General features: G+C 39.8%; 1 protein-coding gene across 12 annotated transcripts in view; it reads left to right on the top strand.

Moving 5' to 3' along the window:
* Positions 1-24,221, top strand: part of LOC129699781 (girdin-like) — a 149,110-nt gene that overhangs the window by 12,990 nt on the left and 111,899 nt on the right. For all 12 annotated transcript variants that reach the window (XM_055639865.1, XM_055639861.1, XM_055639859.1 and 9 more), the window contains exons 3-4: positions 10,536-10,644; positions 17,803-17,872. In XM_055639865.1, the coding sequence (XP_055495840.1) occupies positions 10,536-10,644; positions 17,803-17,872 (179 nt within the window). The remainder of the gene's footprint in view (positions 1-10,535; positions 10,645-17,802; positions 17,873-24,221) is intronic.

The raw sequence follows: 24,221 nt of genomic DNA, 5'->3' as shown, positions 1-24,221 counted from the left end.
CAGTTATGGTGGTCACAGGAAGTGGAATCAAATGGGACTGCAATCCTGGATAGTTTGTAGCCATATTTTAAATAAAAATAAGGGATTATGTCGTTCATCATGTGCTTAATTTGCATTTATTTTTTACATTATTTAAATATTTCACTAGAGGCATTTAAAAATAGTTTAAAAACCTTTTGACCGTACAAAGGTTACAAGCGCAGTTGCAGTGACAAGAGGCCAAGTAAGTGGCATTTGCTGCCTGAAGCCGAACTGCTGTTTATAAATTAACTCAGTTTCATATAATTGGCTGAGACAACAAGGCCTCTAAATTGGTTGGAGATATGTATCTGCAGAAAAAAGCTCAATCTATATTTCACCACCTATAATGTTTTTAGCATGTGTTCTCTACATTTCAGAGACTTTAGAAAACTTGCAAGCAGAAACTGCTGAGAAGCCTAAAACAATATTTTGGATTATTTAGGAAATGGGATACTGGTATTCTTTGTTAAAAGGATATTTATAAATCAACTGTACAATTCATTTGCCTCTTTTAAAGTATGTATCTTTGATATGCATAGACTTTTTAAAATTATGAACACATTTTTAACATTGTGGGTCAAAATGACTATTGCCTTATTGACAAGAAGCAGCAATTGAAATATCAGGCAGCACAGTTTATTACTATCCACCCTGCTGACAACACTGCTGTTTACGAATGGTCTATATATGTCAATAGTCAATAGTCAATTTAATTGTCATTTGGACCCCTGGAGGTCCAAACGAAATGCCGTTTCTGCAGCCATACATTACAAACAAATAGACCCCAGACACAACATAATTTACATTTTACATAAACATCCATCACATCGCTGTGATGGAAGGCCAAAAAAAAAAAAACTTCTCTCTCCACTGCACTCTCCCCCCCCCGATGTCAGAGTCAAAGTCAAAGCCCCCGGCTGGCGATGGTGATTGTCCCGCGGCCATTAAAGCCACGCTGGGTGGTGTGAGGTCGCACACCGGGTCTTGGTGTTAGAGCCCCCGGCTTGCGCTCGCAGAGTCCCGCGGCCATTCCAAGCCGCGCGGGGCGGTGCTGTGAGGCCCCGCTCCAGGATCTCTTCGACCACGCAACTCGGGCGGGAGAAGTCGCCGTTGCAGGAGCCCTGAAAAGCGGTCTCCCTCCAGGGACCCGCGGGCTCCCGGTGCCGCCGTCCGCAGACCCGCAGTTGCAGCCTCCGCATCAGCAGCAGCAGCAGCAGCAGCAGCGCTCCACCACCGCTCCACCCGCTCTGGACTCGGCCAGCTCCGCGACGGTGAGGTGAGTCGGCACCAGAGTCCCCGGCTTCTTCTGTTGGAGGCCGCTCCTCATTGCAGCCCCAACGACAACTGAGACCCGACAAGAAAAGGTCGGGTCTCCAGTGCAGGGAGAGATTTAAAAGTTTCCCCCTCCCTCCCACCCCCACCCCCCCCACACACACACACACACCCCAACAAAAAATAACAAAAACTACATATAAACATAGACAAAAAATACTAAAAACGTGGACAGGCTGCAGAGGCCGCTGCTGACCAGAGTCGCGCCGCCTGCAGACCATTGACATACGTACTCATTGAATATAAATTGTAACCAATTAACCACTGATACAGTTGGTTATTGGAAGAAGTCCTCTTTTGGGTATAACAGACTAGAAGACTATCATGCATTAAGAAAGGCGGAGGTGTTATAATGGAGACAATAACAATAGGTTTAAGTATGTGTAGGGGGGAGATGGTAAAATTGAATAACGTAGAACTAGTGTGAATGGGTCATCGATGGTCGGCGTGAATTCGGCGGGACTGTTTTCATGCTGTATATTTTTTAATTTTTATTTTATGTGATTGAAATATTTAAATCAATGGTACCTGCACCTCAGTTTGATGTTCCAAGTAAAAGCGATATTGTTAGAGGAAGATATGTTCACAGTCAGACACGTCTCATTTGAATGTTTCAATAAACATGCAAACCTGCATAATATTCACTTGCAGTGGAAACAAATACAGTAGATGTAGCAGCAGAGGATTTTCGAAAGAAGGTGAAATGAATCATTGTGGAAGGAGGCTACTTTCATAAACAAATGTGCATCATAAATGAAATGACCCTTCGTGTACACTATCTCAAGATGCGAAAAATGAGGTTGTGTCTAAGTTTAAAGCATCTCTTAATACAGCACTTAAAGATCAGAAGCTTGAAGGGACATTCACAGACCAGTCATTCTGTGGGATGATCTAATAAATAAGATGGATACTGGCATTCTAGAAAAAACAATCCCCAAGTCTGTCCAATCTCTCCCTGTAACTGTATCCCCAGATCCAGGCATCATTCTAGTAAACCTCCAATGCACTCTTTCCAATCTTCCTGTAATGGGATGACCCGAACTGTGCACAATACTCTAATTGCAGTTTAACCAAAGTACTTTAAAGCTGCATCATGACTTCCTGACTCTTGTACTCAATGCCCTGACCTATAAAAGTAAGAATACCATATGCTTTCTTTACCACTCTATCTACTTGTGTTGCCACTTACAGGGAATTATGGACTTGGGCCACAAGATCCCTCTGTATACCAATACTGTTAAATGTCATGCCATTAATTACTTAATTTTCCCCTTTCATTTGACATGCCGAAGTGCAAGTTCAAACTTGCTCAGATTAATCTCCATCTGCCATTCCTCTGTCCATTTCTGTGACTGATATAGATCAGCTTCCTCACTGTCTGCGACCCCAGCAATCTTGGTGTCACCAGCAAACTTTCTTTTGCATTTGCATTCAAGTCATTAGTATATATCATAAACAGCAATAGTCCTGGCGCAGAACCCCATTGGTCACAGGATCTCTTGGCTGAATGATGTCCTTCCACCACAACCCTCTGCTTTCTATTAGTAAGCCAGTTATGAATCCATACGATCAAGTCATGGTTAATCCCGTGCACCTTAATCTTCTGGATCAGCCTACCATGGGGGACTATATCAAATGCCTTACTAAAATACATGTAGACAACATCCACCACCCTATCCTCATCGATCACCTTTGTCAACTCACATGTTTGCCACTTTCAAAACATTTAAGACATATTCATCACTCACTGAAGAGCAATCAAAGGAAAAACCTTAGCTGATTGTAACCTTAAATCTGCATTCTAAAGTATATTCATTCACCTATTTAACTTTTAAGAATCTACTTCAAAGATTCTGCTTTCTCTGGCCATTAGGGGAAGAGATTTCCAAAGATTCACAACCTGAATCTGAGTGTTGCAGATCACCAGAAACAGCTTTTCAAGAACTATACAAGTCTTAACCAGTAGAGCTGTGGTATTTTTTTAAAAGAACATAAGCAGGAGCAGGATTTTGCCAATCGTTTCTTGAGCCTTTTCCGACATTCATTAAAATCATGGCTGATTCTATCTTGGGCTCAACAACATTTTTCTGCAATTCCCTTCATGTATATGTTAACGAGTTGGTGTTCAATATAAGCAGGGAATTTGGGGTAATAAATCTCTCTCTCGTGATCCAGGCAACCTGCGTGTAAGTTGCTATTCATTCTGCCGTCCGGAATATAACAAAATTGGCGACGAGGATGGGATAGAGTTTGTGAACTCATCCTTTAAATACAGTGCAGGACTGTTTTGCAACATGCAGTATTGTTTAACATTTTAAACAGTAAATACAGAGTTGTGTCGCAGTTGTTTGCGAGCTGGACACGATAGGCATCAGATCCTTCCATGCAGGGGACTGTAGTTTAAAACAGCAGCTGGACAAATCGTCGAGAGTTTGTCAGGCTCTCTCTATGTTGTGTCTACGTGGCAAGATGCCGTCCTTGGGATTGTATAAGACTTTTTTTTGTCGAGTTCCTCCAGCTGAATAGCCTTTGTACAGCTAAATTTTAGATGAATTGTTACACCAGAACAGACAGGAAATCGGGGTTTTTGAACGGACTTAAAAAAAAAGAACGAAACGGGCTACATCGAAAACCGTGGCACTTTCGACAAGAGTAGAGAGCCGTTCAGCTCCTATATGGAGAGAGCAAACATGTTTTTCACAGCAAACACCATAATGGAGATTAGTGCTGAAGGAGAGATAATGACTGAAACAAATAAGGCTGTTTGCGAACGCATGATTCTGCTCGCGGAGATCAGTCCTGAAGTGGACGGCACATTCGTGAATCTCCTTGTGCCCATAAAGGCAAAAGACGTGCCATTCAATGGCATTATGAAAAAGTTGGAGGAGCATTTCAACCCAAAGCCTCTGGAAATTGCAGAAAGCTATAAATTTGGCACTAGAAACCAGAAGCAGAATGAGACAACCAATGAGTACAATGTTGCCTTGAAAAACTTAACTTTGCACTGTAACTTTGGAACCTTTCTCTGACGTGCACTACGCGACAGATTTGTTTGTGGTCTAATGGATGAACAAATTCAGTCCAAACTCATGAACACTCCAAATCTTACATTCGAGAAAGCATGCAAGATTGCTACCACAATGGGGATGGCTTCAAAGAATGCTCGCGAGTTTCATCCACCACGGACTGCAGTGGCCGTTTACAGTCACAAGGCAGTGCCTATGGCCAAACCTAGAGGCGCTAAAACCAAAGTATGGCGGGGAGTCGAGTTCAGCCAGTTGTTATCATTGCAACGGTAATCACTAATCCAAATTTTGAAAGTTCAAAATGGCCAAGTGCTATAACTGCCAGAAGAAAGGCCATATCGCCTCAGCATGTCGGGCCAAGCTTAAAACAGGAAACCACCAATCTGCAGGAATCAAGTGACAACACCAGAGAGGAGTTCACAACTTGGAGATGAACCCAGATGGAAATGAACTTGGGTTGTACTCTATTTATGCAACCAATATCGATAAGCCTACAACCAGCCAAGGCAAGGACTTTCAAACGAAACTAATGATAAATGAACAGTTAATCGATATGTGTACTGACAAAGCAGTAGATTGTTCGGTCATGAGCAAAGATCTGCACAAAACAAAGTTCCCACAGACACCGTTGTTTGAGAGTGAGGTCAAGCTGAAAACCTACTCGGGCGAAGTTTTGGAGACATGCGGACAAATGAACTGTAAAGTTCAGCATAATGGTCAGTCAGTAACACTGACCATCATAGTGGCCAGCTACAGAAATAAACCACCTTCCTTGGAAAGGATTGACTGAGCAGAATAGAGTTAGACTGGAAGAAAAATCGTCAATTTGTCCAAATCACGTCTTGAAAACGTCATAACCAAACATGCAAACATTTTTGCTGACAGTTACACGGGAATAACGGGGTACTCTGCACACATTCGACTTAAGCAAGATGTGAGACCTGTGTATTATCGACCAAGACCTGTACCATATGCATCAGAGCAACGAGTGGAGGTAAGACTCGACAGGTTAGAACGGAATGGAGTACTCGTGAAGACAGACCAGAGTAACTGGGCAACGCCAATCGTAGCCGTACCCAAGGCCGACAAAACTGGTCGACTACGTGGTGATTACAAAGTCCCAATCAGAGGATCACCAGCCGTTGTCCCAATCAACCAAGCCGTTGATGACGAACAATATCCGTTACCAACCTCGTAAGATCTGTACGCTCTCAAGGTCTGTTAGAGTTGCCAAAGATGCTCTCAAGAAACAGGTTTTGCAGGGTAGTTCAAACAGGGCTCTCACTTAACTTTTTTTTCCCTGTTGCCAGCCAGACAACCTAGGCAGCTTTTAAGGTTGCCAAATGACAGTTTAGGTGGTCATTTAAGACTGCTTGCACGACGCGTGCGATAATGTGCTCGGACGAAGTGCGTACTTACCAGTTGGAATTATGATCAATGAAGCATTCACATATTATTTCTGCTTCAAATAAAGTCACAAACTAAACATATTCACCAATCATGACATGATATATACCACCATGACATGCACCAACCTGAAGCCGCGGTCTCCGGTAGGGGAGCACCGATTCAGGACTTACCTGGACTTTTTACCTTGTCTGCACATCTGGACGCCCAGAGGGTTGAGGTCCCGACCACGGGGGAAAATGGAGGAGGACTGGCCATATTTTGTACCTTCCACCACAGTGATGACGCTGTGGTGGATGTTTGTGTTAAATTTTTATTGTGTTTTTGTGTGTTCTTTTTCATTGAACCGCTGCTGGCAATTCATTTCACTTGCACTTTATGTGCAAGTGACGAATAAAACATTGATTGATTGATTGATTGATTGTCCACCAATTTCAGATAGTCACTTCTATCTCCTCCGCTTCCCAGCCCTCCCTCAGCCCCCTGTCTCCGCCTCTTCCTTTCTCCATCCTGCCCTCCCCCCACCCTCACGTCAGTCTGAAGAAGGGTCTCGACCCGAAACGTCGCCTATTTCCTTTGCCTCACCCGCTGAGTTTCTCCAGCATTTTATTCCACCCATTCACACATGTTATGTTATCCCACTTTCCTCACCCACTCCCTACACATTAAGGCCAATTTTACAGAGACAAGTTAACCTACAAATCCAATGCGTCTTTGGGATGTGGGAGGAAACCCACATGCTTGCAGGGAGAATGTGCAAATTCATCACAGACAGTGCCCGAGGACAGGATCGAACACAGATCTCTGGCGTGTGAGGCAGCAAGTCCACCAGCTGTGCCACTATATTTTATTTTCCAACACACAAAAAATTATACGTTTAACTTTGGTTACTGAAAAATAGAAACTATCCATTTTCAGTCTTAAATCTCTAAGTGCCGCTATGTCCCCCTTTACAGCTACTGTATGTTTTAATTCAGTTCAAGACCATGGGGCAGTACATTGGCCATAAAGTTGCTGCATAAAACTGCCAGAGACCCGGAATTGATCCTGAATATGGGTGCTGTTTGTATGAGTTTGCTCCTTTTCCCGTTGATCACAAGAGTGCTCTTGTTTCCTTCCACATTCCAAAGGTGTGCAGGAACCTTTTTCAGACCAAACCCAAAATGTAATATTTCCCTTTTGTCCAGAGATTCTGTCTGACCTGTTGAGTTACTCCAGCTTTTTGTATCTTATCTTCAGTTTAAATCAGCATCTGCAGTTCCTTCCTACACACACGATACTATACGATAGAACTTTATTAATCCCAGGAGGGAAATTGTGTTTGTGTGTGCGTGTTTAGTTATATATTCATATATAAATATACACTGTTTTGTTTTCTCGTTTATAACATTGTTGTGCTGCTGCAAGTAAGGATTTCATTGTTCTAACTGGGACGTGAGAGAATAAAACACTCTTGACTCTTGATTTGCGTTGCTAATGTGTGGGATAGAACTAGTGTATGGGTGATCGGTGGTCGGTGTGGACTTGGTGGACCGAAAGGCCTGTTTCCAGGCTGTATCTTTAAATTAAACTAAAAACACTAAAACCAGAGGAAATCTAAAGAAGGGTCTCTACCTGAAACGTCACCTAATTTCTTTTATCCAGAGATGCTGGCTGCTCCATGGTGTTCCCACGCACAATTAAAGCATCTTCACCCTACCATAGGCACCGAACCAGACACAACTAAATTTAAGGTAGCTCTTTTTTCCCCAAGAACCCTTTTTTGCTTAAGTCCAAGTTAAGAGTCAAGAGAGTTTTATTGTCATGTGTCCCAGCTGCAGCACAACAGAATATGTAAACACAATACAGAACAGGAGATAAAAGTTCAGTGTGTCTTTTTATGATAGACCATATATATACACAATAAACAGATAAAATGCAATGGGCTGTTATTTTTCAGAGTTTGGAGTTTGGTGGTGGTGGGTCCACTCCAGTTTAAATTCCATTTTGAATATTTCTGGAGGACCAGGAAACCAAGAAGCAAGAGTTACTCCAGGGAGTTACTCCGGCTCCAGGGAGTGATTCTGCGTTGGTTTTCAGCGATAATGGTGAGGCGGCGACCGGACAGCAATGGGAGCCAGATCTCCCACAGTGCAAAGGGAGGCAGAAAGTGTCCGACGCCGACCAGTTGCCATGCCAGTGCGCATGCGCATGGCGGCACATGCACAAAAACCACGGCCGATGATGTGCTGGCCATTGTTGTGCGCATGTAGAGGGGGAGGATGTGCAGGCCGCGGCAGTGCGTCTGTATAAGGCGGCCTGCCGTGCCGGTGGATGAGGAGCAAGTGGAGACCCGAGACCCAGACACAGATGGCAGGCGGAGACGGAGAGTGACAGATAGAGATAGAGAGGGGGCCCGCTCAGAATTAAACGAAAGGTGTCCCGGGTACTTGCCAAGCCGGGCAAAAAGGCATGGCTTTTAGGTTGCCCGGCGGGACTTTAGGTCGCCATTGGCACCCAGGCAACGGCTAATTTCGAGCCCTGAATTCAAAGCTCAGCATGAAACATCGTTTGGCTAGTTTCTTACTGAAGTACAGAACCACACAACGCACAACAACAGGTTACTCACCTGCAGAACTGTTGATGAAGAGAAGGCTAAGATTACGCCTAAATCCAGTTCAACCCAATTTGGCCTTGATAGTTGAGCAAAAACAGTTAAGTCAAAAACACCATTTTGACACCCACAAAAAGGAGGAGTACTTCAAGCCAGATGAGCAGGTTTGTGTTCTCAGTCCGACTAACAAGCCCAGTCAAAACAAATGGGATGTTGGGAAAATAGTGGAAGTGTGTGGAACAAAAAGATACTTAGTTGAAGTTGGAGATAGGATCAAAAGTGTTCATGTTGATTAAATGATTCCAGCCAAAGATGAACCAAAAACTGAGCATGGTCCTAATCCCTGAGTTTTTATCAGAAAGTGAGTTGGAGGAGACAACTGTGATTGAAACACAAAGTTCAGTTAGTACAGACAAAGAAACAGATTCCTCTGGTCTGGTCAAAGTCAAGGTACTAAAACAGCCAAACAAGCCTATAGTTGAGTCAACACCTAAACCTATTACATCTGTTACCGTTAGACAATCAGGCAGGATCTGTAAAGCTGTAGCCAGGTTAGGTTTGTATGTTAAATAACTCACTGCACAAGTAAAACAAAAATGTGTAGATATGTAAAATAAATATATTATGTTATCATTTAGAATTTTATGAAAACACGAATATAACAACAAAATTGTAACTGAGTACTTAGATTTAATACTTTAAAAACGGAGAGCAGTGTAATGTATTCATACATATTCTTGTATATGTTAATGAGTTGGTGTTCAATATAAGCAGGGAATGTTGGGTAATAAATCTCTCTCTCATGACCCAGGCAACCAGCGTGTAAGTTGTTATTCATTCTGCCATCTGGAATATAACACATTATGAATCAAATGTCTGTCGATCTCTGCCTTCAATATATTCCATAATCCTGTCACTATACAGCACACTGGAGAGTTTTGTGATTATCTGAGAGATGAAATTCCTACATGCTAATTCCAAATATGTCCAAGAAGGGAAATATCCATTAGCAACCACCCTATCGATATCCCTCAGAATCAATTATGTTCAAATACAATCGTCTCTCATTCATTTAAGATCCAGTAAATTAGGTTCAACCTGCTCGGTCAGCCTTCTCACATCAATCTCTTCATTCAAATAATCAGTCCTGTTAACTTTAGACAGGTAGTGATAAAGGTAGATAAAAGGATTGTTTCTGCGGTTGTGGGGTCTTTTGGAGAAGGCCCTTTGGCTTTGACCATGGGTGAAGAGCAATTAATCTTCAATCTCACCCTTCTCTAAGACTTTTGCTAAACAATTTGGCCATGCTGCAAATGGAATCTTTGAATTAAAGGAGCACGTTTGAAAAAAATAATACGCTGAATGGGTGTATTGAATGGATTTGTGGTGTGAAGCGAGTGGAATTTGAAAGAATGGGGAGTTGAACCCCATCAATACAACATTTTGAGAGTGATTCGAAAGGTAGATTTTAAGAAGCTTTTGTTTTAGCTCGAGAATTTAGAGCCAGGGTCAGTCAAATAATAAGAGCCTGGCCATTAAAAGCAGAGATGAGAAACCACTTTATGCAAAGGTTCACATTTTTGGAATTCGTCAATGGATGCTTCACCATTGAAAATAGACATTCTGAAATTGAAAAGTTTGCAAGCATCAATGGAATAGTTAAATAATAATGGAGCAAGAATATTTTTCAAGGGTCAATAAAAAATGTTTTGCTGTTAATTTTCTATTCTCCAATAGAAAATGTTTTGCTACAGTGGCTTATATAATCTTGTCATGTTTGTCATGCATACATTCACAAGTTTATTTTCTGAATGCTTTTGGGGAACTTTTTCTATCTGTCCAACATCTCTATCCTGAGATAGCGTGCATAGAGTAGTCTAAAGATGGGTCTCGACCAAAACGTCACCAATTCCTTCTCTCCAGAGATAATGCCTGTCCAGCTGAGTTACTCCAGCTTTTTGTGTCTATCTTCGGTTTAAACCGGCATCTGCAGTTCCTTCTTACATGTAGAGTAATGGGAGATTGATTAACTTTTTTGTAATTTACTTGTGGATGATTTAGCTTCTAACAGCCTTCTTGAGATTCTTTCAGAATTAGAGCGTTGTGACTTCAAAATACGATATTTAATTTTAGTGTACCTGTTGCTTGCCTTTCAGCAATCCTAAATCAACAAATGCAAGACTGAACAAGAAAATAAACAATGATATCTCATTAAGGATCCAAAATTTATCCAGTTTGGTGCAAAATATTAAATTGTATTATCAGGTAAGTGATCGGACCAGAAATCTGTTGTTTTTAATTTGTGGTTAATTCTTAAAAGTTCATTTTATATCTTTGTTTCTTTTTTATAATCTTGAATGTGTGCGACGTGTTTGAAGCTACTGTTGTCCTGATGCCATGTCACTAAGTTCTCCTTCCTTACTCCGCCTTGTCATTGTTTGTGATCACAGTGTTGGCATCTTCAAATTTGTATGTAGAGTTAGTGCAGAATTTGGCCATACAATCCATAAGTGTAGAGTGAGTATAGTAAGGGACTGAGAACGTATCCTTGTGGGACATTGGTGTTGAGAATTATTGTAGAGGAGGTGTTGTCACCTATCCTCACTGATTGTGATCTGTGAGCCAAAGTCAAGGATCCAGTGGCAGATGGGGTTGCTGTCTCCTAGATCCAGGATCTTGGTGATGGGTTTGGATGGGATTATGGCGTTGAAGGTGGAGCTAACGTAGATTGTGGCATCAGAGTATACAATTTACAAGATACATAGCAGGAACCCACAATAGCTATTTTGATAGCATAAAATCCAGTGGTCAAAGATGACAAAAATATCAAAAGCAAGCATGCCATTCAATTTCACTCCAGGTCTTGCACTTGGTATTGTTGTTTTTTCATCAATGTTGGAACAAGATCCTATAAACTACCTTTCTCATAGCACTGAGTACTTTCATCGCACAGACCCTAAAGCTCAGTCATCAACGAAGTAATTTAGCCATGTGCAATAACTGATGGTGAAATCCAAGGGTCCTGATACATAAAATATGATATGCAGGCAAACCTAGGCCTATGCAGTAGTTATTCTGCCTTGGTGAGCCATATGCTTGTACCAAACTGCCAATGTAGGTCCTTGACCTAAGTTGGATGCACTACTAACCTATGTGTGGAATGGAAAATTCTTTTCCAGTATTTTATGTACCACTCTGGACTGCAAGTTCCAATAAAGCTGCAGAAGTGCGCAGCACAATTTTGGTGTATGAAAATTAGGAGTTTGGTCCTCTGATGTTGAAAATGGAGCAATGACAAAGATGGATATAAAGGACTTGCCTATCTTCAACGTTATATCAAATTAAAATCTGATCTTTATGATACATTGCTTTTCTTGTAGCTGTTTCTAAACCTAGCAAAGGTAGCATCTTAGCTGACTATTTATATGCTTTATTTTCTTTGTCGAATGATGCTGGCAACCTGATTTTAAATGAACAATGGCATTGCTATTAGATTGAATGTTGGAAAGGAAATGAGTGGGGAGAAGTTCCTTGGACCAGTGATAATCAGACAGTGGAAATTATGGGGTGGAAGAAGTTGTTGAATAATGTTGACGGGTATGTAATTTACCGAGGAATAAACAAAAGTAGGATCAGCTAAGTGAGAAGATGAGGTATTATTTGTATGTATTTAACTTCCTGCACAATAGTAAAATAGAACCAGAAATTCAGAATATTGTTTTAAATACAATGGTCTTTTTATTTATTTCTCAAGAAAATTTAACTGTTTAGTGATAGTAGTCATAATATTTTAATGTTTGGCATTTCCCTTAGTCCACTCATGGACAACTCTGATGCATTATTACTTAAATTTTGGGTCTTAAAGTTAGCAGTATTGTGAATTTGCACTGGATTAAAAATCAATTATAGACAGGATCAACTATATACAGAATAAATGAGGTGAATATTTATTTTGCTGACAATATTGAGGAATGAAATTAATTGGCGAAATCTCCTAAGTTCATAATGGGCATGATGTGCAACAGTGTTTTTTTTTTAAATTATTTTAATTATTATTCAGAAAACCATTAAGATATGTTTGTCCCTGCCCTTGGAAATTGAGCCGGGAGGAACCAACTAGGTAGACCAAAAGCTCAAATATTCCTTATTGGTTTTCCTCTTTGCTTTCTTAAGGGCATATTTCATTAAAACTGTCAGTTTTAATTTGTCAACTTGCCATCTTGAATGTTTAAGGTTGGAAATTAAATGGGAATGGCTTATTTGTTGATGAGGGATTTGATTCCACCTGACCCTATTTATTTTTCACAAGGCCAAGAGTTTACTTCAACAAGGGGTTCAACAGATTTAACCAGGAATAAATGTGGTATCTTAATATTTATGTTACCTCGACCAATATTATTTCAAGATGTTACTCAGCACTCATGGTGTTGTCAACCTAAACTGACAAATAGCTGTCAGCTAAAATATATAGGGAGAATAGTACTGTACATGGGTTAAACTGTTATACTCTAACCCAACAGCTAGAATATTAACAAACCAAATGTTATTAACTAAATTTAATCTTTCTAGAGGTTGCAGACAAGGATGTTCACTATCCCCACTATTATTTGCTCTTGCAATTGAACCATTAGCAGAAAGCGTTAGAACCCATCCAGGAATACACGGGTACAAAACTAGAGACTCAAGGAATAAAATTTATTTATATGCAGATGACGTATTAATATATATTACAAAGTTAGAAACTAGTATTCCAAATCTATTAAATCTAATAACTCAATTTGGTCAGTTTTCAGGATATAGAATTAATTGGAATAAAAGTGAAATCATGCCAATAACAAAATTCAATTTACATACATTACAACAATCCCCTTTTTTTAAAATAAAATAGGAAAACACTACCATTTCAATGCTTGGTAGAATTAATGCTATAAAAATGATCTTACGGCAACTACTGTACCTATTTCAATTAATCACGATATATATCCCAAAATTTTTTTTCCAAAAAGTCGATTCCATTATTACAAGCTTTATTTGGGATCATAAGAATCATAGAATAAGTAAAAAAACATTTATGCAAGTCAAAGATAAATGGAGGTTTGGCTTTGCCAAATTTCTTGTTTTATTTCTGGGTAGTCCATATTTAAAAACATGAATTTCTGGCTGGAAGAAATGGATCAACAACCAGATTGGTTAAGGATGGAAAAGGAAGACTGTTTACCTTTTGAAATTGGTTCAATTATATTTGCTCCCACAAAACTGCACAAAAAAACCTATAAGGAAAACCGTATTAGTGGAATATGAATTTGGAAACAATTAAAAAAAGCTTTACAATTGAATAATATACCACTATGTCTTCCCATTGTAAATAATCCTTTATTCAAGCCATCCATATTGGATAAAGGTTTCACACAATGGAAAAATTATGGAATTAAAAAGATTGGACATCTTTATAGGAAAGGCATATTTCTTTCATTTCAAGAGTTATAACAAAATCATGGACTGCACTCAAATAATTTCTTCAGATATCTACAAATTAGAGATTATGTTAAATCTAATACACAAGTTTATAGGACTAGGGAACCAGAAATTCTTGATGAATGTTTGAATAAGCATCCTAACATGAAAAATTAATAGCTTATATTTATAACATCCTCTTAAACAACGAGGTACCACCGATGCAACTATATAGATACACATGGGAAAATGAATTAGGTCAACCTATAACGAAAGATATTTGGGACGAAAGTTTACAACATATACATCAATGCTCGTTAAATGCCAGACATGCTTTAATACAATTTAATGTCTTACACAGATTACATTACTCCAAAATAAAACTAAATAGAATCTTCCCACACATTTCTCCTATTTGTGATAAATGTCTGCATCTAGAGGCCAATACTTTTGCAAATTGTACAAAAATTAAACATTTCTGGACTGATATTTTTGAAATAATTTCTGAAGTTAATACCAAATTGGATCCAGACTCAAAATTAATAATACTTGGGATATCAGAACAAAGTTTAACACTCACAACAAGCCAAAGAAACTTCCTCGACTACAGTATAATAACTGGGATAAAATTAATATTAAAATTTTGGAAAGACCCTATAACATATTAAAATGTGGATTGTGGAAATGTCGGAGACCCTACATCTAGAAAGAATTAGACTTGTCTTAATGGACAAACAAGAACTTTTTGTTAAAATATGGGCTCTATTCATTAACTATTTGAAGGGATAGATTGGCCCAGCACGAAAACCCAACTGAAGCTTGAACTCAGGATTAGATGAAAAGTTATACTTTATAATCTACGAACTTATCTCCAATGACCTATTATAAGTAATTCATTCCACCTTTTCTCTTTTTTGATATTTGTAATTCTTTTTTCTCTCACTCTCGTTCTATCTATATAAAAAAAAAAACACTAGAAGCAGAATTAATCGATAATTGAAAATTTTAATAATGTATGATTGATGTATATGAAAAGCTTTTTTTTACTATAATATGTAACTATACTTTATAATATGTTTGCTTCTAATTAAAAAAAAATTTTTTTTAAAGAAATAAAAAAAATTATAGTGTTTTTAAATTTGTTTCATAGTGCATATTGAGCATATAAAATGAAATTTATTATAGATTATTGTTTACTGGAAACATTTGTTGCTTTAATAATAAATTTCACACAGCAATGTTAAACATTTTTCTCTTTATTGCTGACATCAAGAACATGAACCCAGAGCTGCCAAGTAGTACCGATATTCCGTATTTTGTATGGAAATGGGATCAGAATACGGATGTACGGATTTGCTTTGTAAAATACGGATTTTAAAAAAATCAGCCCGACTTCCTGTTTCATCTTGCTGCTTAAAAAATGCAAGGATATAAAAAGTCATACTGTACCTCTAAAAATTATAGCAGATTAAATCTATTAGTATTTTAAATTTCAAGATCTGGAAGCTTTGATCTGCCTGTCCCGCTCCTGGTTTTAAACAACGCTGTCAGTTTAACGCGTGGGAATTTATATAACAGCGCTATGGGTTCTAAAAATAGCGCTCCCTGCTGGAGCACAATTGCCTTTACACATAGCTGTATGTGCTTTACACATAGTGCTATGGCCACAGCGCTATGGGTCACAGACTGTTAGGGGAGGGGAGGGAGAGAGAGAGGGAGGGGGAGGGAAAGCGAGGAAGGGGAGAGAGCGAGGGAGGCTTCCAAAATGGCTTCTACATCATCATCTGATGCTAAAAGGAGGAAGCAGATGTTCAAACAGCAGTATACAGAGAGATGGCAATGAATGCACTGTCAAGTAAGGTGCATAGAAGACACGTTAATTGGTAGCAAAGTTATGCATTCTTGTACTCTTACATGGGTATGACCGCACATAAAATAAAATAACACTTTTTTCAGCAAAATGGCACCGCATAAAATACTGATTTCCTCAGCAAAATACTGATTTTCAGGTACTAGAATACTGAAATGCTCTGACAAAACTTGGCAGCTCTGTGAACATATTCTGAAACACTCAAAACATTCTAATCTTGTGGGACCCATAGATATAATTGTATAATAGCTAGTTATTTGTTCACAAGACTCCTTAATTCACAGTTTGAATTTATTAACAGTTGGTTGCTATTGAACAATTAATGTTAAAATGTGGATTGGAGTGTGCTGTACTGAATTTACAATTATCAATGTGGTGTAACCATTTATGAGAAGTGTACAAAACTTAGTATGAATCAGGACATGTTGGAATATGGCTAGGTATAAGAGCCATGAAAGGTTTACTTCCAAATTTGTGAAATAAATTAAAGGAGGGAATGTGATGGCGCAGATCTGGTACTTGCTTGTAAGCATATCGAGTAAGAAATTAAAACACTGGTATTCGTTATGTCTTTGATCCTACACAGATTTATGGAGATTTTAAATAATAATCCCTTGTGTGCTTTAGGTACAGATTGTGAAGAAGGGACCCCCAAATTACGTTGTTTAATTTGTTTTCAGCATAAGTTGGCACATTTTATGGAACCTAAAGATGGTCATAAGAAATATTGGGGAGTCTAAATTTGTGTGCGTCTGTAAATTAGTAGGTTTTATTGGGCTCTGTTTTATTTAATGCATGTTAGCAATGTAATTTTATTTAATCAGTTGCTTATATAAATTTACGTGCAAATTTGTAATATTAATATTCAGATGACTGTCTAGCCCCGTTAAAACCCAAATATGTAGCGCTAAGATAATGAGAACAGACCTTCAATATAATGGATATTTTCTTGAAATTGCTGTAAAGCTTCACAAAGTTACATTTTATCTGAAATAAATTTCACATAAAAATTATTGTACCAAGAACAGAAGTATGGTACAGGTCTCATGGCTTCTCAAGCTTGTCCTTGGCTTGTATTCAGTATGATAATAGCAGATCTACCCTGTAATCCAGGTCTCATCTCCTGCGCTTTTCCCACAGATGCATCACTAAAGGAGCACATCTCTGGGTTAAATACATTATAACTATTTGGGTGGCATTTTTAAACTGATATTAGTAATTGATGCTGATGGCTTACATGACAATCATGCTTTATGTGCATTTATATACCTTTTGAAGTTGTGTCACTGTTGCAGAGAAGCACTGAGCCCAATTTGATCACTTTGAGAATTCCCTCAGAAGAGCAACAAGATGACAGATTGGATAATCATTAGTAGTTGAGAGGTAAAAGCTGTTCAGAAAACTGGGAATCAAAAGATAACAAGGGGTATTTTAACATGGGTTTGGTTCAACGCCTCGTCCAAAAGTAATTGAGCAACTATAATACTTTAGTTTGGATTTTATAATATTTAATATTCCTTCAGGCTTCTGTACTTCAGATGGCACCACATATTAGTCCATTATCACGCAGATCAATCATGATTCAATATGCCACGTGATAATGCGATATGATGATTTTTCAATTGGTTTTCATTAGCTTCTGCAAAATCTGCACCTTGTTTATTTTTCCATGTGTAGTTTATTTAATGGTGCCATTCACCACATCACAATATTTTTTTGCAATTTAATAGTGGAACACATATTTTCACTCAGTCACATATTTTCTGACAGACAATTATGTTTTTAATTTTGAGACTGTAATTTTTTAACAAGGCTTGTTTGGTTAAAACAAATTCATAGAGTTGCATAAAATATCTATATTTTTGCAATTTAATTAGAATGGTAATTTTATAGCTGTCTTCTGTTTTAAGTGCTCTGCCCGTTACTGAATATTTTTGTCATACTGTCCCAATTGAGTTTTCTTTAATTGCTGTTTAGAATATCAAAGTTGTTTTTGAATATTGACTCTGAAGAATTCTGGGGATTCCTAAGAATTTGCTTTTTATTGTATTTCAATTTACTTACTATGTAAATTGATTAACACTTATTGAAATCTACAGGAGACACTACAGCAACTCATTATGATGTCTCTTCCAAATGTCCTTGTCCTGGGCCGCACCCCTCTTTCAGGTGGGTTATTTAATTAAACATTTGAATAATAATGATTTTACTTAAAACTGATTTTTTGAAATAGTAAATTTCATTTTTCAGAAAGGTACTTCATCTTATTGGATTTCTGGCAGGAAGACAATATTTTAGTTATAGATATGAGCAACGTGTTGCAATCGGTTGCCAAATGATTATCAATCAAATCTTTGTTTTAGTGAACAATTTCACTCAGGGTGACTGTCAATCATATTAAATCTGACTGAACTAGTAATATTCTTCTTGCAGAAAAATATCTTTATATAGTTTAGTTTAGAGACAAAGCACAGAAGCAGGCCCTTTGACCCAACAAGTCTGCACCGACCAGCGATTCCCGCACATTAACACTATCCTACACATAGTAAGGCCAATTTACATTTATACCAAGCCAATTAACCTGCTAACCTGAACGTCTTTGGAGTGTGGGAGGAAACTGATGATCTCGGAGAAAACTCACGCGGTCACAGGGAGAGCGTGAGAACGTACAAGCTCCATACAGACAGCACCTGTAGCCAGGATTGAACCCGGGTGTCCGGCGCTGTAAATGTTGTAAGGCAGCAACTCTTACCGCTGCGCCACAGCCAACAAATTATCCCAATAATTTATTTCATTCTGTTCAGTCTCATGCTGGTTCCAGATTTGCAAGGAATAACTGCAACCTCAGTGAATTCCAATGGCATTTAGTTGAGTTTATTGCTGTCAAGTGTACCGAGGTACAGTGAAAAGCTTTTTGTTGCCTGCTATCCAGTCAAAGAAGACTATTCATGATTGCAATCTAGCCGTCCACAGTGTATGGCAGATACAGGGTAACGGGTAGAACATTTAGCACAGGATAAAGTCCGTTTAAAGATAGTTCACAGGTGGGAGGTCATGACTGTACTCTAGCTGGTGTGAGGACTGTTCAGTTGCCTGATAATAGTTGGGAAGAAACTGTCCCTGAATCTGGAGGTATGATTTTTCAAACTTGTTTACCTCTTGCCTGGGGGGAGGGGGGAGAAGAAGGTGTGACCAGGTTGAGACTGGACCTTGATTATGCTGGTGGCCTGAAGTGTAGATGGAGTCAATGGAAGAGGAGGCTGATTTGCATGATGTTTTGGGCTATGTCCACAACTCTGCAATATCTTGCAGTCTTGTATGGAACTATTCCCAAACCATGCTGTGATGCATCCCCATAAAATGCTTTCTGTGGCCATCTGTAGAAGTTCTGATGGTTGTTGGGGACATGCCAAACTTCCCCAAGACCTCTAAGGAAGTGGAAGCATTAGTGTGCTTTCTTGGCTAGAGCTTCAATGTGGCTGGTCCAGGATAAAGTACTGGTGATATTTATTCCTAAGAACTTGAAGTTTTTAACCATCTCTACTTCGGCACCATCAATGTATATCGGGTTGAATGAACTGGTTCGCATCATGAAGTCAATCACAATCTCGTTTGGCTTGCTGACATTGAGGGAGAAGTTGTTATCTTGGCACCAGGTTAGGAGGTTCTCAATCTCCTTCCTGTACTCATCATAATTTGATATCCAGCTTACTTAAGATAACGTCGTCAGCGAACTTGTAAAATAAATTGGATTGGTATTTGACTCCTTATACAGTCACGAGTGTATAAGGAATATAGTGGGGGCTGAGAAGGCATCTTTGTGGGGCACCAATATTAAAGATTGTCAGAGAGGGAGATATGTCCCCTATTCTCACTGATTGTGCTCTGTTGGCCAGGAAGTTGAGGATTAAGTTGCAGAGAGGAATGCTGACTCCAAGTTCCACGAATTTGGAGATTAGCTGGGTTGGGATAATAGCACTAAAAACAGAGCTGTAATCTATGAATAGGAGTCTGATGTAGGTGTCCTTCATATCCAGGTGTTCCAAGGATGAGTGTAGGGTCAGGGAAATGGCATCAGCTGTGGATCTGGTGTGGCGGTATGGATCAAGGCTGCTTGGTAGGCTGGATTTAATGTGTGCTATAATTAGCCTCTTGAAACATTTCATGATGGTGTCTGTCAAGGCCACTGGACAGTCGTCATTAAAGCATGTGATCCTGTTTTTCCTTGGCACTGGGATGATAGTGATCTTCTTGAAGCAGGAGGGTACCTCAGAACGGAATACGGATTAAAGATGTCCGTGAACATTCCCCCTAGTTGGTCCGCGCAGTTTGTAAGGACACAGCCAGAGATTCTATCTGGTCTGAAGAAGGGTCTCGACCCGAAACTTTACTCATTCCTTCTCTCCAGAGATGCTGCCCGTCCTGTTGAATTACTCCAGCTTTTTGTGTCTATCTTAGGTTTAAACCAGCATCTGCAGTCCCTCCTTACACATTCTATCCGGGCCAGTTGATTTCCATGGGCGACTCTGGAAGGCTGATCTAACTTCTGCCACAATGACCCTGGGAAAAGGCTCACTCGTGTCTGATGGGACAGATATCATCGCCTTGTTGTCCTTCTGCTCAAAGTGTGCATAAAATACCTTAAGTTCATCAGGGATAACGATGCGTCTGATTTTATCAGTGAGACATAAGACTGCAGCTCCTGAATCTTCAACAAAATACAAAATGCTGGAAGAGAATAGGGAGATGATATTATAGGGTCCCTACCTATTGTGTCATCTGTCCATTTCCCTACACTGACTGTCCCTGACCTGCTGAGTTCCTCCAGCACTTTGTTTTTTGTTCTGATTTATCAGATTTGATTCTGAATAAAGGTTAAAATCTATTTAATTTGGAATCTAAGTCATCAACATAACATTGAAAGGTAGCATTTTATAACTGCACAAATTGATCATTGCTTCTAAATAAAGGGCGAATTCTGCTGAATCTGCAACCTTCCTGAGGTGTTGCAGAAAGTTGAACGATACAATAGATTCAGTCCGAGCAGGGCTCCATATCAGTGAAACATTATGTCATCTACCTATCCTGAAGTAAAGATAATTGGAGTCGTAGAGTTGTACAGCACAGAAACAGAACCTTTGGCCTCAGCTGCCCATACTAACCTTGATGCCTGTCTATGCTAAGCCTATTTAGAACATAGATCAGTGCACCACAGGAGCAGGCTCTTCAGCTCACAATGTCCATGCTGAACATTATGCCAGATTAAACTAATCTGCCTGCCGTGATTCTTATCCCTCCATTCCCTGCATATCAATATGCCAATCCAAAAACAGCCTGTTTAAAGCCACTATTATATCTACCTCCACCCCTAGCAGTACATTGCAGGCACCCATTGTTCTCTGTTTTAAAAAAAAACTTGTTCTGCACATCTTTTCCTTTAAATTTTGCCCCACTCTCCTTAAAGCTTAGCTTTGACATTTCCACTCTGGGGAAAAAGGTTCGGCCCTGTCTCCGCCTCTCATAATTGTATATACTATTATCAGGCCTTCCCTTTAGCCTCCGATGCTCCAGAGAAGACATTCAAGTTTGTCCTTCCTCTCCTTATAATTACCCGAAGTAGCATTCTGGTAACCTACTACTGCACTCTCTCCAATGCTTCTACAACCTTCCTGTAATCGGGCTGCACACAATACTCCAAATTTCCTACATTTGGCCCACATCCTTCTATTTCTTCCCTCTAATCCAAATTAATTAAGTAATTATCCAAATGTCCTCCTAACATTAATTGTATTCACCTTTTGTAGCTAATTCCATATAAAACCACCCTCTCTATGAAACACTTGGCCCTCAAATCTCTAGGTTTCTCCCCTCGGGGATAGTCGGTGTAGGGTGTAAGTTGCAGCAGGAGTTAAAACTGGCATGTAACAAAGGTAATGCCATTGTGCTGATGGGGGATTTCAATATGCAGGTAGACTGGGAAAATCAGGTTGGTTCAGGACCCCAAGAAAGAGAGTTTGTAGAGTGCCTCCGAGATGGATTCTTAGAGCAGCTTGTAATGGAGCCGACCAGAGAAAAGGCAATTCTGGATTTAGTGTTGTCCAATGAACCAGATTTGATAAGCGAACTAGAGGTAAAGGAACCACTTGGAGGTAGTGATCATAATATGATTAGTTTTAATCTGCAATTTGAGAAGGAGAAGGTTAAATTGGAAGTGTCAGTGATGCAGTTGAACAAAGGGGGATTATGAAGGCATGAGAGAGGAGCTGACCAAAGTAGACTGGAAACGGATCCTAGCAGGAATGACGGTGGAACAACAATGGCAGGAATTTCTGGGCATAATCCGGAAGACGCAGGATCATTTCATTCCAAAAAGGAAGAAAGATTCTAAGGGGAATAGGAGGCAACCATGGCTGACAAGAGAAGTTAGGGAAAGAATAAAACGAATAGAAAAGATGTATAACAGAGCAAAGAGTAGCCGGAAGCCAGAGGATTGGGAAACTTTCATAGGACAACAGAAGGAAACAAAACTGGCAATACGGGCTGAAAAGATGAAGTACGAGGGGAAGCTGGCCAGGAATATAAAGAAGGACAGTAAAAGCTTCTTTATATATGTTAAGGGAAAAAGAATAGCAAAGTCAAATGTGGGTCCCTTGAAGGCAGACAATGGGTGAAATTATTATAGGGATCAAGGGAATGGCAGAAGAGTTGAACAGGTACTTCGAATCTGTCTTCACTAAGAAAGACACAAACAATCTCCCAGAAGTACTGGAGGATAGAGGATCTGAGGGTGTAGAGGAACTGAAAGAAATTTTCATTAGGCGAGAAATAGTATTGGGTAGGCTAATGGGACTGAAGCATGATAAATCCCCTGGGCATGATGGTCTGCATCCCAGGATCCTCAGGAAGGTGGCGCTAGAAATAATGGACGCATTGGTGATAATTTTCCAATGTTCAATAGATTCAGGATCAGTTCCTGTGGATTGGAGGATAGCTAATGTTATCCCACTTTTCAAGAAAAGGAGCGAGAGAGAAAACGGGGAATTACAGACCAGTTCGCCTGACTTCGGTGGTGGGAAAGATGCTTGAGTCAATTATTAAAGAGGTAATAATGGGGCATTTGGATACCAATAAAAGGATTAGTCCGTCAGCATGGATTTATGAAAGGAAAATTATGCCTGACTAATCTTCTGGAATTTTTTGAGGGTGTGACAAGTAAAATGGATGAAGGGGAGCCAGTGGATGTAGTGTATCTAGACTTTCAGAAAGCCTTTGATACGGTCCCACACAGGAGACTGGTGACTAAAATTAGAACACATGGTATTGGGGGTAGGGTGTTGACGTGGAGAGAAAATTGGTTGACAGACAGGAAGCAAAGAGTAGGAGTGAACGGGTCCTTTTCAGAATGGTAGGCAGTGGCGAGTGGAGTGCCGCAAGGCTCGGTGTTGGGGCCGCAACTGTTTACCATATATATTAATGATTTGGAAGAGGGAATTAGGAGCCACACTAGCAAGTTTGCGGACGACACAAAGCTGGGTGGCATTGTGAACTGTGAAGAGGATGTTAGGAGGTTGCAGGGTGACCTGGACAGGTTGAGTGAGTGGGCAGATGTGTGGTAGATGCAGTATAATATAGATAAATGTGAGGTTATCCACTTTGGCGGCAAAAACAAGGAGGCAGATTATTATCTCAATGGTGTTACATTAGGTAAGGGGGAGGTACAGCGAGACCTGGGTGTCCTTGTACACAAGTCACTAAAAGTTGGCTTACAGGTACAGCAGGCAGTGATGAAAGTTAATGGAATGTTGGCTTTCATAACAAAAGGATTTCAGTATAGGAGTAAAGAGGTTCTTCTGCAGTTGTATATGGCTCTGGTAAAACCACATCTAGAGTATTGTGTACAGTTTTGGTCTCCTAAGTTGAGGGAGGACATCCTTGTGATTGAGGCAGTGCAACATTGGTTCACGAAATTGATCCCTGAGATGGTGGGACTGTCATATGAAGAGATTGAAAAGACTAGGCTTGTATTCACTGCAGTTTAGGGGGCATCTTATAGAAACATATACAATTATAAAAGGACTGGACAAGCTAGATGCAGGAAAAATGTTCCCAATGTTGAGCGAGTCCAGAACCAGGGGCCACAGTCTTAGAATAAAGTGGAGGCCATTTAAGACTGAGGTGAGGAAACACTTTTTCACCCAGAGAGTTGTGAATTTGTGGAATTCCCTGCCACTGAGGACAGTGGAGGCCAATACACTGGATGGATTTAAGAGAGAGTTAGATAGAGCTCGAGGGGCTAGTGGAATCAAGGGATATGGGGAGAAGGCAGGCACGGGTTATTGATTGGGAACGATCAGCCATGATCACAATGAATGGTGGTGCTGGCTCGAAGGGCCAAATAGCCTCCTCCTGCACCTATTTTCTATGTTTCTCTCGCAAGCCCTCTAGTTTTAGAATCCCCATTCTTCGGGAAAGACTCATTTACCCTTTCTGTGCCCCACATAAACGTCTATAAACACCT

This window comes from Leucoraja erinacea, chromosome 8 (assembly GCF_028641065.1).
Source record: "Leucoraja erinacea ecotype New England chromosome 8, Leri_hhj_1, whole genome shotgun sequence".
Taxonomy (NCBI): domain Eukaryota; kingdom Metazoa; phylum Chordata; class Chondrichthyes; order Rajiformes; family Rajidae; genus Leucoraja; species Leucoraja erinaceus.
Note: the sequence above shows the minus strand (reverse complement) of the source record. Positions and strands in the feature narration are given on the sequence as shown.